Raw genomic sequence first — 17,479 nt, 5'->3', positions numbered from 1 at the left:
TAACAGCCTTAAGTCTAATGTAACGCCTCAAGAAATCAGTATGGAATCTCTGCCAGAATAAACAACTACCTCAAGAGTGAGTTAATGTAAGTTTGAGTATTCTGTATGATTTGTGGTAAAACTGTATACCTAACACAGTTTGTGCTCCTAATGTTGTATTGCTGACAGGACGTTATGTGTTTTATTTTTATGTCCAATTTGGGGAGCAACAGCATAGAATAGTGTAATAGAGACAAAGCACTGTAGGAAATAACATCTAGTGCGTAACTTTAATCCTAGCTGAGTCTATTGGCAGAAATGAATAAATATAGAGTATTAATCTATCTCGGAAATACCCTTAGAACTTTGGTTCCCGACGCTTTTTTCCTTAAAGGACCCCTTTTCGTCTATCAATCTTGAATACTTATAACCACTGACTAAGTATGGAAATCCATATTTGTAAGTGCAACATGAACAGTATGTCATGAAACTGTCAATTACCTCCAAACAGTGAATCAATAACCATCAGAAGTTTGTGTCAAACTAGAGTTTGGATACATTATTCTGCAAATATAGCATTAAAGATAATAGATGAGTTTTCCTTGTTGTCCCCTTTCAGGACTTTTTAGTACAGTTTTATCTGATTGTGTTTTTGTTAGCAACTCATACATACTTCCATGGAGGCCCATGTTAATCCTCAATGTATTACCAGTAGTCCAAGAATGGACCAAACCAAACACGCTTCTAAGGGCCTTCACATTGTTTGCTTTACATTTTTCACACTAAGACATGTGCTTTTTCCTATCACAGTCCTGTTTGACTGTGAGAGTCTAACAGTGGGTGAATGTTAAGGTAAAGTAAGGTGCCTTTTACTAATTTTCATACTCAACTGGTAATTGTATTTACGGTTATATACTGACACTATTATATCTGACAGAACTACATGTGAGATCAAACAACATGATATGATGGTAAACATGACAGAAGTTATTCCATAAGTTTCAAAGTCCTCATATGTTGAGCTTAAAAATGTTAAAAACTACACACACCCAACAATATATAAAATACTACAAATCAGCTCCACCTCGACCAAATATAGCAGCAAAACCGGGCCTACACATGAATGCATCAGCAATAATAACACAGTATACAATGGGGGAGGCCTGCAGGCTGACTCTGTTATGTGAAAACCTCTAAAATGAAATCACATTCACTCTCTTTTATTTTTATTTATGCAATACCAGAGTTTCAGCAATGAAGTCTTCATCCATCCATCATACATGTGAAAACTGAGAGCATGCAGGGGTCCTACATAAAAAATGTGCTTCAAAGTCTGTGGAAGGATGTGACTGTCTGCCACTAGGATTTTGAGACTTGTACAGTTTGTATGGCAGATAGAGAGAAAGAGAGAGAGAAATATTCGACGCAATGCCTCACAGCAGCGGACAGGTGGCGCCCTTGCACCCATGAATAAGCAGAAATGATGTTTTGCTGAGTGTCCTACTGGAGACACTGACCTGATTATAAAACGCAAGGCTTCTCTATGTAACACACATTATGGCCGTTTCAGTGTTATTTATCTGTTAGTTGCTGTTTAATAACCCGTTGAGGTAAATGTAGATATTGTTTGTTTGTTTATATTTGTATATTTGCATTGCCTGGCTGCCTGCACTGGCTCTCTCAGGAGAGGGGGGGCGGATATTCAGCATCTCGCAGCCTCCGCCCGCCTCTGTGGCTCTGTCCAAATCGGTGGAGACACAGTGGGAACCGCAGACCGACAGGGGGACACACAGAGAGGGGCGATGGCCGCCGATGGAGGATGCGGGGAATCGGTGGATCAGTACCGGGCCGAGTTGGAGCGGCTCACCCAAGAACTGGCCGAGGCGAACCGGGAGAAGATCAGGGCTGCGGAGTGCGGTCTGGTCGTCTTGGAGGAGAACCAGACGCTGAAGCAGAAGTATGTAGACCTGGAGACCGAGCAGGAGACTCTCAGGAAGGAGTTGGAGCAGTTACAGGAGGTAGGAGGACCCGGTTCTGCTGCAGTCAGGTGTATGTGTGATAAGCTGCATCGCCACTGTGAGTGATTGTTGTTTGCTGTGATGATATGCTCTCAGCTGCTATCTGTGGCCGTCCAGAGGAGAGTCAGAGTGGGGGCCAGCAGGGGTCGTTATGTGGTCTCCAGGGTCCACAGCAAAATGAGCAAGTTTAATAAGACTTCATTTAGTTGCAACTCCTCCAGTTGGGAGACATAAAGCATTCTCTATTCCCATAATCCCATAGGTTCATCCTGTCTGAATAAGTTATAATCATAAAAAAGTGAATAATTTATGCTGTTTCCATGCAGTGAATATATAGGAAACTGTACTGGACCTCTATATTGCAAGCTCAGGAGTCTGCAAGAACAACCTCCCACACCATTGTAGTGTTCCATTGTTTGAAGATTCCTTCCCTGTGCATGCATAGCAACAGTCATTACTTTCAGGTAACTCTGCTGCGACTCTGAGCCTTTGGGTACTTTGCCAAGATATGTATGCTTTCTCAGAAATCCCTCAGAAATTGGATCTTCAGAGTTGTCCACTACAGTTTGTGTGGTGGCTCAGTCATCGATCCAAATGTCAAGACAAGGATCCCACTGAAAAGAATGTGCGGAGACCAAAGGGCATCAAGACTTACTGTGAAGAAGTTCTTAGATTACACACTAATATTTACTCATGTTCCAAAATGCTTTGTTGTTATTGTTCATGTTTCTTGGGCTTCCACATACCAAGAATTCAAAGTGGAGAGAAGTGTTGTGTGGTCCAGCCTGAATAATGAATGCTGACAGTGTTCATACCTTTAGTCATTATGCATACATGCATAGAGGAACAAGAAGCAGATGCTGACAGGGCTTCACAGCTCAAGGTCGGTTACGGAGATTCTAGGGAGCCAAAGGACCAGGAGACAGAAGGAGGAGCTGAAGGCTGTGTTTTTGTGTAAGAAAGACACAGAAGGTGAATATTACCTCCTAGCTGCCAACATAGAAAGCCTCATCATTATTTATACAGTGTCATCTCTAATCATGACACCAGTCAGTTTGGTTTAGGATAAAGGTCGCCCGGTCACAAGAAAATGCTTAAGAAAGTATAAAGCATATCAGAGCAGCAGTGATAAGTTGATTAGTCAATTAGCTGATCGACAGAAAAGCAATCAGCAACTATTTTTATAATTGATTTATTGTTTGAGCAATCAAAAATGCCAAATAACTGATGATTCGAGATTTCCTTGGTGTTGTAGTAAATGAAATATTTATGGGTTTTGAACTTCTGGGCCGACATAAAAAGGTGTTTGATGACAGTAACAGAGGACTTTAGGATGTTGGGATGGGCACTGTTTTCAGATGTTTTATAGACCAAATAGTTGATGAAAATGATCTGCAGCACTACATAAAGTCTCTGTTAGTGCCTCTTCAGTGTTTAATATCCATGTCATAAAATCCAAATGACTGAATGAACCGCTGATAATTACATGTAGAAATGGAATATAGGATTCTGTATGTCAGTGATTGCCAGGGATTTTCAGGGTTATCGGTTATCTGCTCGATTATATCCCTGGACCAAGTAGTTGACTTAATTTATCCTTTTCACGGCCTTAACAGTTAAGGCTCACATGTAGTTGATTATTCTAGATACATACTGTAAGAATTACATTACATCTGCAGGAAAGCACAAGCGCAAAAACATACACATTTATCCAGGGGGAAAGATTAATTCCTATTGTCTGTAAGTCATAATAACAATAATAATAATAATGAAAATAATAGGAATATATAAAAACTTTCTTTACATAGCACATTTAATAAAACAATACACTGTGCTTAAAAAAAAGATTAAAAAAAATAAAAAGACAGATGCAAGAAACAGAAAAATTGAAAACACAGTTATGTCAGAGATTTAAAAGTAGTCCATCAGTGGGTGTTTCTTGTACAGTTGGCTCACTATATATATAGCCAAATAAAAAAAACATGATAACATCACATGCGCTGCCTGTATGACTGGCAACACGGGCCACGTTACATTATGCATGCACGGTTATATAATCTATTTACATCTCCAACTTTCTTCCTAGTGTCCTTCTATTCCACTGCTTGACTAGTTAAAGATTTTGTTTTGACTCACACGCAGAATCCGAGTGATCTTTGCGCAGATTACAGCAGAAAGTTAAAGTAAAGAGACAGCCTGATATAGCCGGCAGCAGAGCACTGTCCTGCTGATATCTCACATTTATGGATTATTGGATGATGTGGCAGATGACGGGAGAGAACATGATGAGACAGACAAGAGAAAGAAGCAGAGAGGAAAAAAACTTTGTCGGGAAAGGATGAAATGGAGAGAAATGAGACAATGAAAGTGAGAAATATTAGCTGCCAGAAGAGGAAAAGGGCCTATAGCAGTAGTTGTCTAACATACAATATGGTGTTTTGCTCTTGTGCCTCTGCGAATAGTCCACTTACTTGCATGGTAAAATCTTTACTAAAAATGTCAGCTATAACTTTGCTGTTACAGCAGCAGTGCTCTTTGTTGTGACCTGTCATCTGTTAACATCTGCACCCATTGTATTCTCTGCTCCCCCACCTGTCTGTCTGTCTGTCAGTCTGTCTGTGTGTCTGTCGTTATGTCTTTGCTCTCGAGTGAGAGAGGGAACATTTTCCGGAGGTGATATTACTTCCACACACACACACAAACAAACAAAAAAAAAAACACGTCCTGGTTCCTATCTGTCTGTCGCACACTTTTATGAGTATGAGGCTGAATGGCAGAGTGCAAACCTTCCACTTCAATAACATCACGTCTGCTTGGGCTGTACTCGGGAGAGGTGCATTATAAAAGGGCAAATGGAAATTCGGAATTGCTTCTGGGACTCCATCCATTTTTTCTTTTACATGTATCTTCTGATTCATCCAGCTAGTTAATTTTTCAAAAACTCTCGAAGAGTGTGTCTTACCACACACTGAGTTATATCTGTATGCTCGAAACAGATAACTGACTGCTGCATAGTGTATGCAAAAATAATCACTTCTTGACTGAAGCATGTATTTTTGATTGATTTGTTTTCCATATCTAGAGTCCATTGAGTAAATGCCCTTGTGTGTGCAGGAGTGTATGTGCAAGCTGGCCAGATTTGCATGTCCCTACTGTGTTTGCATATGTTCCGTGGTGACACTTATGTCCGCTTGCACTGGTTGTCTGCCCTCAGTCCAAGCCCCAGCTGGTGGAGAACAACTGACTCAAGCACCACTTGTACTACACTCTCACACACACAAACACACACATACATGCACTACTCCAACTACACACAAAATCCATGCAGGACGCTGGTGCCTCAGCTGCTGTAACCCTGCACTAATTTAATCCTGCTGTAAACTTGGCACAATTGTATCTGGTTGTGTTTTGTATGCGGCTATATTTAATAACAGTCAGAATGGAATTATAATAAGGGGAAATTTGGGGCTTCATGTTTATTATTGATTAATCTATCATTTATTTTCTCTTCTCACAGTTTCCCAGAACCTATGGTCACATTTTCAAATAGTCCAAAACCCAAAGAGTCTTTTTGCTTGAAACATGACTTAATTAATCATTCATAATCCTAATCATAAGCAGAAATATGATGCCATGAGTGTTTTCTTGCTCTGTGGTGTCCTTTCCTCTCCTGTATACTTTCCCCTCAGCCAGCTCTTTCACCCAGCTTCCCTCCCCGTCTTCCTCTCTGCCTGCCGGCCCGATCACTCTCTCGTTCCCTGTGTGTCCGTGTACTGTATGTTTCTGGATAACTGCCCAAGCAGTGACGGAGCCACCATTACCCCCGCAGTTTTGGCTTGTTAGTGCTGTCTCTGGGCAGATCAACCTTAGACACAGTAAGAGGTGGAAGGAGGAGGATGCCACCACTGCAGAGTGGGAAAAGCAGTGTGTTTATATGGCTTACAGTATTTTTTGTCATCACACGGTCAGCAAGGCTTGAAATCGTCTGTAGATTGAGAACGCTGGAAGAGAAGCCTTGTAGTCATAAAGTCATTTTACGATTATTTCTTTTGTTCTATTGAATTATGTGAATTTCTTCCTGTACTAACTCATCTGGGCGTTAGCGTCTTCCATACAAAGGAAAAATACGTTTATTTTCAGCATCTCTGCAACTCATAGGTCTGATGAAGAGTGTGAAAAATAAGTTAGTCATTTCCGCTACTGTCATAACTCATCTTCTCAGCTCATTTAGAGTCTGCAGAGGAATTGACATTTATGATAAGTTAAGAGCGAGCTATTCTCAGGTCAGTCGCGGCTTTAGGCTGAGAAAGATGCCAAAAGAAATCTGCATCAAATTCTTCTCATGGGAACTTGAAATACCTAAAAACAAAGATTCAGTCATGATTCATCCGGTCCGCATTAAATTTTAAGGTTCAAGACTGCATCTTTATGTTTCTTCAAGCTGTGTAGTCATCTCTCTCCTTTACACCATCCTTGGGTTTGTTTGCACACATTCGACCCATATGACTTACACTGTTTGCTGCCACTGAACTTGAAAACGGCAGTTGACATACAAATTTGTATTATTATTATTATTATTGATATTAATATTGATATTCATCGTCTGTAGAAGTTTGATTCCACCCAAATGTCTGTACACTAAATTTAAAGCCAGTTAGCTCAGCTTAGCTTATAAGCTTTAACTATTATACTGATTTATTCACCAATAATAGTGATTTCCTGTCACTTACACAAACAAGATATAACGTGTTACTTAGTGAGCTTTAGAGGTTTTGCTTAGGTTTTTTTAGCTTTGGACAGAGCCAGGCTATCTGTTTCTCTCTGCTTCAAATCTATATGCCGACTTAGGCGTACCCCTGCTGCCTCTACCTTCACATTTAACGTACAGACAACACAAATATATATATATATATTTTTTTAAATAGAACTAGATGACACTGACAGTATGTCATAGAGCATTATTCTCAAGAGTTAGCTGTCAAATTCACACATAGCAACACACACTATACTGCAGATGATTGATTTGCTGTCAGTCTGTTCCCTCTGGAATTTCCTCCATAAGTCAAATTAATATCATGTGACTTCTTGGTCATCAGGGACCGGTGATGAGGGTGTGAATCTGTTGCTTGACTTTAGAATGACTTCAGAATGAATTATGTAGCCCAGTGAAGGACCTGCGCAAAGTCACAGTGGTTCTCAAACCTTCTGTGTCTCATACAGCACAGCCTGAATATATTAGAGATGAGGAGATACATTTCCAGGTGTTTAACATAATTCTCTCACCAACTGTTAACCACTGCAGTTACATTACTGGTGCAATGTAGCAGAGCAGCTGAGTTGTTAATGTCGGTGTTAGGCAGGACACATCCGGTGTTTGTTTTTTTTACTTTGAGGTGGTGAATCAACATTAAATAAAAGAACAAGCAGAACTTGAATACTTATTAACATTCATTAACTTTTCAAAAACTGCTCCCTGTTGTATTTGACCCGGTCTCCAATTCAGGGACAACAATCACGGATGAGAGCAGCTGTGGTTATAAATCAGTCTGTCCTGAGTGGGGAGAGGAGATGCATTACAGGTTTCTCTCCCCTCTCCTCCTCCTTCTCCTCTTGTTTGCTCCTTTTTTACATTAGCTGGGGTTCGAAGGAGGGCAGTAAACATGGATGGAGGGGCTGAATCAATATCTCATGGGATGGTGTTCCCTTCTTTCGGCTGTGCTCTACTCCATCAGCCCACCATCCCCCTCCTCATCTCCTGTGGCGCCCCCCACTCCCATCCTACCCTATGATCCCTCCCTGGAGTGAAGTGGGAATTATGCATCGATTTCTGTTCTGTGTGGTGAAAATGTTTCATGTCTGAGCTAAGCTGCGCACTATTTTGTGCACTGTAGCATGCGTTGTGGAAATCAATGCATGTTGGTGAAACAGTGTAACTTCTGGAGTGGATCATAAAGTGGATTATACAGAACATCTGTCACACTTTTAGAAGAAGAGAAACTGAAGCATCTTGTCTTTTAAAGTCAATGTGGTTATCTGAAGTGTGTTTATATTGTTCCTTCAGTTTAAATTACGTTGTTTATAGGACAGATGCAATGCTCTGCTGCTGATCAGAATCAATGATACGCTGCAGGTTTGGTGGTGTTGACCTGTGACCCCAGCAACAGGCTCAGGGATGCAGTTGAGCATGTAGATAAGGACCTGTCTGCCCTTGTGTTTGGCCTCTGGTGTTGTATATGGGGGTGGTTGATATGCAGGTGTTTTGTCAGGACCTGAAGGGAAGGTCATTTGTCTTTGTAGTGGAGTTGCACATCATCTGGACCACTTTTCCTGCATGTGTGCATAGCTTTTCCTTTTGTTGTTTTTTCTCTCCTGTGTCTGTATATGTAGCAGTTGAGGGTGGGAGGGGGTTTGGGGTGCGGATGTTGTGATTGAGACCAGAGAGGGAGGGGCGGCAGGATAGAGTGCTGGTGGTGGTGAGTGTCTCTTTGTTGTTTCAGGTTTTTATGGTTGTGTTGACTTGATGGAGAGGATGGGAGGAAGAGAGAAAGTGGGGAGTGGTCGCTGTATATAGAATGATTTAGAACCAGTTATTTCAATCTGACCTCTTATTCTTTTCTTTTGTCCCTGTTTCTTAAACCTCATGATCCTCACATGAAAGACAACAGGACTTAATGAAGCTGTTCTCTCTGCAGAGACCCTTCAGGCCTACCCAGCCCTGCATAGATTATGTTTTTCAGAAAGCTCCTTTTTGCTGCAGTGAAATACAGTAGTTGGTAAGAGGGAAGAGGGAACAGGACTCCCCTGCCTGCAGGCTGCTGTATTGATTAGTCGTCTACTTTAGCTGTGTGTGCTGCAAACTCTGAAAGCATAGCAAAAAAAGCAGCCTGTCCTCTCACAATGAAAAGTTTTGTTTTTGCAACTCAAAGGTCTTCCTTGTCGGAATAAAAACTATTAAACTATGGTTGTGGCATCTGCTGCCTATTTATATTGATGCTGTTCCCATGAATTACATTTATTTTCACAAATCAGTACCTAAAAGCACCACTGACTTTAGCTGTTCTTTCTTGGTTGTGTCTAGACAAAGCAATTAAGTTCCAGCTAAAGTCTTCTTTCATGCATATCATGTCTGCATGCCGGGGAAAGAGAAGCCTTCTATCTAGATGACCAGAGGCCATTATATCCAGCAACGATGTAGAGCAAGAGCGAGCATCGTCCTCTGAAGTCCCTGCCTATCCCCCCACATCGCAATTAAAGTGGACATACACACTGGCATGCATGAGCATGTGCACACCCAAACATGCACTTGTAATGTGTGTGTGTGTGACACAGAATCAGGGTCAGATGATCTGTCTTTGTCACTTCTACCCTGTTAGGGGACATAAAGGATTAGGCACGTATTAAATCATCCCCTAGTTAACTCATTTAATTAACTCTATCCTCCATCACAGGAGAGCTGATGTCAAGTTAGTATACTGTATATATGTTATTGTGGGCCTGCTTTTGGAAGGTTCGGGAAAAGGATGAAAAAGTGAAACGTGATAGGTCTGAGGAGCAAAGTGACCAAGGTCCCTGTCATTTTATATGATGATGATCTGCAGATCAGCAATTATCTGTCAATATATTTTTTACATATGAATTATGAGTTGATTGGTCTATATTTGCAATGCAAAGAATGCAAGAAAATTAGAGAAAAAGATTGCCACAAAATTTTGCACAAACATTTATGGCCCCCAGAGGATAAATCATAAAAAGGTACTTTGGTGATCCATTTTCCTCTAGAGCCCCTTACCACTAATCCCACCTGTAAAATATATTCATCTACAAGATGAACTTCCAACAAATTTTGTAGACATTTACAATTCTTGGAGGATGAATACTAATGTGCAGCCGTGATGGATAAGCACAATATTTTCATGTTCCCCTCGGGATAAATTGTGATGACTTACTGTACTCTACTAACTTCTAGCACAAGGTAAAACATGTTAAATTGCCCAATTATACTAACCTACATCCTTCCATCAGCCTCAGTTGTGTTTGGTGCTAATAAGGCAATGTTAGCATGTTAATTTGCTTAACTAAGATGGTGAACATGAAGTGAAAGTGAAACTAGCCCATTGTCTAAGTCAGTGCTCAAATCCATGCCATGATATGTGAAGAAAAGCATGTCTATAGGGAATTTCTTACTTTATTTTGACAAAGAAAAAATATATAATGAGAAGGAACAAAACTGTTTGGACATAGATAAGAGGGGAAAACAGAGACGAGAGAGCGAAGTAAAGACTTTCATATGCTTGATGAAATGCTACTGCTGAAATAATCTTATTAGCAGCCTGTACAGTACAAGGATTCCCACAGGTCTGCAGGCTTGGCATAGAGGATCTCCTGTGGCTGCACAAAAGCACTGAGTCACCCAGAGGCCCCCGTGTGTCAATACCAAGAGGGTCACTGTGTGCAGGCCGGCCTTTCCATTGTAGTCTGTGTTTTTCTGGTTTGGCTGAGTCCTCTTTATCAGCAGAGACCGTCTACAGAGAGAGGGGACAATGTTATCAGTTGAATCTGTCTCCTGTCGCTCTGTCTTTCTCTCTCTCGTATGCCTCTGGCAGCCACTCTGGGTGCGTCTGCTGGCACTGACACAGAATACCAATCAGCCTGTGAGCTTTCAAACACCTCCTTCTTGTTATTTCTCAACACCACCCTCATTACCCTCAGCACACTAAACTCAATTTCCCTCGTTGTTATTTTTTTTTTCTTTAATCTTAGCTCCTTTGTCCCATGAAATACCACTTAGTAAAAGAAAGTGATGAGGTACTGTAGGAAGAAGGGAAAGAGGTATGTAGCAGAGAGGGTTGATCTCCACACCCTCTGTATTAGCGCTCGAAATATTCTTCACCCAAGGCAAGTCCCTGAACACTCGACTGACTGAGGAGGCTCAGTACGTAGATAAAGATCACAATGGAAATTGTCTGTTGTCAGTTAGGCGGATTATGATGGAGGGAGAAACCACTTAAAGGATTCCGGACATGGATGGATAAAAATATTTAAGTGAACATGTTTGACCTTTTGGAGATTAGGAGCAGAAAGAAGAAAAATAGGAAAGGATTTAAGAATAGAAGAAGTTTGTAAAATAGGCCAAATGCTGTTAGACTGGAGGGATCCTGATCACTGAAACCTTTCAGTTGGCCTTGTTTGTTTTGTTCATTCAGTGTTCATGATTCTGTGAGCCTCTGTGAATCTGTTGTACCCTGAGGGAAAGGATATGTCTGGGACACAGTTTTACCTTATTGCAGCAGTATTTTCCCACTCATTTAGTTAAACACCTGCACACACAAACATACCTTCAGACAAATACCCAATCTGGGCGGCAGTGTCTCTAAATTGTTATTTGACTGCAGCACAGCTGCCATGAGCTACCGTAAAAGGATGTAACACTGCAAACACAGTGACATTAAAGAGTAACTAAACCTATGTATGTGGGTATTTAGTAGTGTTGTTGGTCAATTTAGGTACCAATCTTGACATTTAAGTGCAAAGTATTTGAATTTTACATATTGTGCTATAGATATGCACACAATCTCCCTCTACTGGTTGAAACCCAGTTGCAATTGCACTTCACTAAAGGCCGGTCTGGAGGCAACTGGCAGATTAATCAATGATGAAAATAATATTTGCAGTCTGATCCCTGATAATGTAAGAACACATCAGGGCTCCTGACAGAGCACTGATTTTATTTATCAAGAAAAAATGTGTTCTGAAAGGTGATGATTTATTGTTTTCTCAGTTATATTTCCATTTTAATGGAACTTCCTATCTTTCGTTCTTTAATTCTGTCTCGTCTCGTCCTTCTCACTCAGTGGTTTTTGTTTTTTTTCCTTCCGGGCTGATGGCTACAAATGCATGCCAAGAGTCACAAATGAATGCCAGTGAAGTGCATGCAGGAAGTGTCCCTGTAGCCATGAGTATTTTTTAATATATATGTGTGTGCTGAAACGGCCTAAAGGGTAGACAGTGTGTTTTTGTGGTTGACTTGCTCATGATTTCCTGCAGGGCACATTACCGAGCAGAGAAAAAGCTACATATGACACAGTTACAGCTGTTTGTTGGTGCTCTAATGGGTTTTTTCCTGCCTGCTCATGCTGGCCTGAACTTCCTATTTAATGGTAAAGCAAAAAATATTTTATGTCTCTGTACATTGTGACTCCTGCCTTACAAAATGTCTTTTAGACCCAGAAAAAGTTTACATTGTAGAAGATATAATGTAGGGATGCACCGATATGTTTTCTAGCACTGGCACAAATTGCATACAAATCCTGATGTGCTCCATGCAGCAGCATAGACAGTGAAGCTGTTCAGCGCTGCACATCTTGAATGAGAAGGGAAAACAGAGATTCTTATATTTGTAGATTTATTTGACTCCAGACACAAAAGAGTGAATAAATAACAAAAAAACAACAGTATCGGTATCGGCTATCGGCAAAATTGATATTTAAATCAGCATATTGGCACAGCATTTCACAATCAGTGCATCCTTACTGTAATGGCTTATCATGGACCAGTTAATAGTGCACAGTTTAATTTCCCGCTGAGGCAATGTGCTGATAAGGATGTATTTAGGAGGAGAGGAGAACGCAAGGATGAATTTGAGGAGAAAGAACAGGAACTAAAGAGTAATTTGGGATCCGGCAAACAAATCTTACACCCAGCTGCCTCTGTCTACCAATTCAATGTCCATTCACCCACAGACAGAGCACACATAAGTGATAGGGATTCTGGGAAATAATCCAAGCATCTTTCTTATCATGAGCAGACTTGAGCCAAATTGAATCACTTTAACAAGCCACATCTCTTTAGCTAAACACAGCCTGTCCCCTGGCAGACCTTTCAGCTTCACACTGCATGTACTGTACACATTGTGTCGGCGAGAAAGCGACAGATGTGACACCATGACAGATTTGTTGTAACTGGCTGGGATTTTCCTCTATAAAGCCCATTAAGGCGTATTTCAGCTGTTATCCTGCATTATAGATATTTTTTTCCTCGAGCGTCAGTATAATAGCATATTGTTATCGGAGGAATAATGGGCTTCACTGCACTGAACAGCATTTCAGTGAAGAGGATCAGGCAATTTGCATTTGCCATCCTTCCTATCTATAAAACATTCATACCACAGGCAGCTCAATGTTTATAGACACTAATTCATTAAATAGAAGAGCTTAAATAGTGCATTACAGCATGCCTGGGCACTCAGCATTATAATGATAAACTATTAACATCCCTGTTGATTCAGTAGAGGACTGGTGAACACAGACAGACACAAAGCAGTGCCTGTACTGTAGCTTTCAGTATCAAACTTTATTTTTAGTAATTGTACGCTTTATCTTGAGATCATTGTGAAATTGCATTTGGATGCATTCACAGTTCAGATTGTAAGTATGTGTTGACTTGGTTCTAATGTATTTTTAAATAATGTAATTACTTCTAATCGTCTGCTTTATTTGTTAATTGTGTTAGTGTGACTGACCTCCGTTCTTGCTGGGCTGTGATTACCCAGCTTCCCCTTGTTCGTGTAAAATGTGCTTGTGTGTTTTTATAGATGACAGAACTCTTGACTTGGCACTTTTCCCTGTGGCTGAGAAGCACATGAGGACGTTTCTGTGTCCTTGTTAGAGGGCGATGTACGCTGGGCCAACGTTTCCCATAAACCTACTTCATCATGGATATGGGTTTCAAACACATCAGAGTTTCTTTAGGATGCTAAATATACTAAGCTGAAAAGGATTTGTGTATTATATGTCCTTAAACTTCACTCTAATTGGGTAAGGCTGCCATTTGTGCGATGCCTAATTCAGTTTAAAGGGGCATTCAACCAACTTTACACATGAAATTCAATATTCATTACTAAAAGTACCATACAGTCCTTCGCCTGTGTTGCTATTGCAGCCTCTCTGTGAGTTGTTTACATCGCTGGTCTTCTCCGTGTGCAGTACAGCAACTGAAACTGCTGTTTTTCTCATCTGCTTCAGTGAATTAAGGATTTATTTCAACCACAGTTTGGTGATTGTTGGAAGAGTAAAAAGACTGTTTTGGTGAGTTTTATTTTCCACTTTGAATGAAATGACAATGTTTTCAGATTGGTGACGAGCGATATCACAGCAGTTTCTGGTTAAACATAAGGTCTGTCTCTCTAGGGATCCTTTCCAAAATGTTGAATACTTGCCTGTCATTGGCAAAAAAAAGGACTTTTAGCTCATGTAGGATTAAGATTAATTTACATTGTTACCATTGCACCAGTTTTTTCACAATTATTAAACATCTAACTTTGTGAATTAAGAGTTTACTCTGACCAAACCAGCATTGGTTGTTGGAAAAACAGTGGAAACTGTTTTCTTTTCGTTCTGTCCCATTGTTTGGGTCTGAGATGCTCTGGTGTGACAAGAGCACCAGCATCTCTAAGTGAATCACATATTTATTTAACCTTTAAAGATTTCAACAGGAAGGTGTGAGGTTTTAAAGACGTGGGCCTTCAGTGAGTCTGACCCATATTAGAGACTAAAATTCAGGATATACTTTGACCGTTCTTTTTTAATCTGTCTCTTGTGAGACTGACGTGCAATACTGCTGGATAGTTGGACTGACCCTTTAAGATATATAGCTGTGCTTAATCAGAGCATGAAGTGTAATGTCTAGATTACAAAGGAGTGAATATTTCAAGCAATCATGGAAGTATTGTTCAGAGATGTGGACATAACTTGAGTTTGCAAAATGATGTGAAGGGTATTCACTAACTGAACTACGAAACTGTATCATCAATTTCATATGTTATTAAAATTGACTAACCATGGAGACACTCAGCAATTTGTGGATTGGAAACTCAACTCCTTGTTCCCATTCTGCTGCGCTGTTTACCTTCCCAGACTTGTGAAATGCAGTCAAACATGTATTTGTCAAAAGGAGTGAGTGAGTCTGGAATAAATCGTGTGTATTTGTGTTTTGTTCACTCACCTCAGGCTGATGTGCGTGTCGTCTTGATGCGGCTGGAGGTTGATGTGTCGCATGCTGCTTCTGACTTATGTCCCTTCCATTTGTTGTGCTCTGGATGCAGCGATTGTTTATGAGACTCTAAGTTGCTATTATGTTGCTGCTGGGTTTTTTTAATTTTTATTTTAATAGAGCTTTTGGCTTGGTCTCAAACACTCGTGGCATGCTTTACAACTGATCATCAAGACAAAGTGAATGACCTGAATATGAACAAATGAATGATCGATCTATCTATCTATCTATCTATGATCTATTATCTTCGTATCTATCTATCTATCTGATCTTACTTATAACACACTTCACTTCATGACGGCTGACAGTTGTGTGGCTTCCCAGCAGCAGTCCTGCATGTCTCTCTCCATGGTACTGAAATCCCTGATGTGGTTGGCTGGGCCGACCATCTGGACAGGACACAACAGTGTGTGTGTCTCTTTCTGTATATATGTCTATTAGTGTGTGTTATTCATAAGATTTTTTCTTCTTATGAATTCACTAATACCCTGATTTGTGCTTCCCTATAACTTAGCAGACAGAGTAGAGCTTGGGAAGCTATGTTTAAATCATTTTCGTGATCCAAATTTATGGCTGTCCTCTCTCAAATTGAAAAAGTGGAACATTTCTCATCTTGTACTTCCATAGAATGTAAATGGGTTTATCCAGCTAATTGATTTTAATCGGTCTTTAATCTACATCTATCATGCTACAATTTAAAACCTCAACCTTATTTTATTTTCTCTTTGTCACAACAATTAATTTGTGTCTGTAGAGTGATTAACAATTAATTAAGGGTATTCTGAGTGTCACCGTCATTATTAATATATTAGGTACTGCAGAGCAACTAATTAAAATCTCAAATTAATTAGGACCTAAACAAAAGAACACATAAATAGATCACTAAAATGGTTGTTATTCTTGCCTGTGTACATACTTCCGCTCTGTTCGAAGTTAAATTCCAGCTTGTAGCACGTAGCATTTATCTCTAAGCTTTGCTCTTCGACCTTTAATCAAGTCTAGCTCCTTTGCTATCTTTACATTACTTTCTATAAATAGATCTTTTTCTTTCATTTTTTACAGTGTATGCTGTTGGCTAGACCTGGTATGTCCCCTTAGTTATAAAACCTCGTTGAGATTAATTGCTGTTGTAGAAATGGTTCACTCTTCTTCTCTCTCCTGGGTGTAAAAATAGACCAATGCCGTATATATACACACATACAAGATCACATACACAGGTCCTCCCCTGATTCCTCATTAGAAACTGCAAGAGACAGGGAAGGATTTCAGGGTTGCACACGCTCCTCCTCTCACACTGGCGCAGCAGTTGATTTGTTCCCTCTGTCTGCTCCTCTTCCTATGGCCCCAGGGATGAATATCTATAGACTCTATTGTCTGGACTTTATCCACTGAGGCACAGGAGGCCGAGGAGCCTCAAGGTTGAATGCATTATGGGGTTTTCAGTACACAAAACCAAACAGACTGCCAATCAGCGACTCCATATTATTTCCATTCTGAGGAAATGGTATTAAACTTTAATCTTCTGCACTGTTCTTCACATGTTATCTGGTCTGAATAACTGTGTTATGTTTGCCAATTAGGACACAGATACAGGGCCTCTGCAAATCCATCACTATAATGATACAGCGAGCAGTATTGTCTGTGACGTTCATGTAATTAACCTGAAAAATACAGAGCTGTCATATTGTTATTTTTAGCCCACCAGAAACTACGGTGCAACAGTATCAGGAGGGCCAGAGCATACTGGGCTCCCTTATGTGTGAATGCTCAGCCTCAGTCGTCAGTGTCACTCGCTGTGATTTCCTTTAAAGGTAGGCAGATGGAGCGGGCGGACTTCGAGGAGCATGGCTCAGCCCGTGAAGGAGGGTTGTTATGAAACCATCTGCCTCTCGTTACGCATCCAAGACCCACCGATTCTCAGTGGATAAGTTGCTGCTGAATCACTTCTGCAACTGGGACAGGCCTTCTGTCTGTGTGTCCGTTGCTGTGTGGGCCTGCCTTCTTGTCAGTTGGCATGTTTATCAGGCTTAAATATTGGATAAAAGTTGAGTAGAGTGCTTGGCTTTACCTCTTAAAACAAGTATTTCCTGGTTTAAGTCACACTTTTTTATTTAAAGCTCCAGTGTGTAACATTTAGGACGATCTAAAACTTTCTGCCTCACTAATTAGCACTTTATATCTCGTTTGTTTAATATACAAAAACTAAAGTGTATACATAAGCTCTGGCTTTACAATTTTATGTTTGCTAGACTATTTCTTGCCAGTAACTTCCTGAAGTCTCTGCTAGTTGCCTTGCAAGCTCACTTCAGGAAATCGTTCCTCCCAGCCAAGGAATTATCCTGCACATACACTTATTTTCTCCTACGCTGTAAAGAGATAAGACGTGTTAATTAGTGATCTTTGGAGGTGCTGGTAGGTGGATTTTACCTTTAGAC

General features: G+C 40.4%; 1 protein-coding gene across 2 annotated transcripts in view; it reads left to right on the top strand.

Moving 5' to 3' along the window:
- The first annotated feature begins 1,473 nt into the window (after positions 1-1,473).
- The window catches only part of bicd1a (bicaudal D homolog 1a), a 30,715-nt gene continuing 14,709 nt past the window's right edge, over positions 1,474-17,479 (top strand). For both annotated transcript variants that reach the window (XM_035664338.1, XM_035664337.1), the window contains exon 1: positions 1,474-1,997. In XM_035664338.1, the coding sequence (XP_035520231.1) occupies positions 1,782-1,997 (216 nt within the window). In that variant the 5' untranslated portion in view covers positions 1,474-1,781. The remainder of the gene's footprint in view (positions 1,998-17,479) is intronic.

Source organism: Morone saxatilis, unplaced genomic scaffold (genome assembly GCF_004916995.1).
Source record: "Morone saxatilis isolate NCDOM2014 unplaced genomic scaffold, NCSU_SB_2.0 Contig2, whole genome shotgun sequence".
Taxonomy (NCBI): domain Eukaryota; kingdom Metazoa; phylum Chordata; class Actinopteri; family Moronidae; genus Morone; species Morone saxatilis.
Note: the sequence above shows the minus strand (reverse complement) of the source record. Positions and strands in the feature narration are given on the sequence as shown.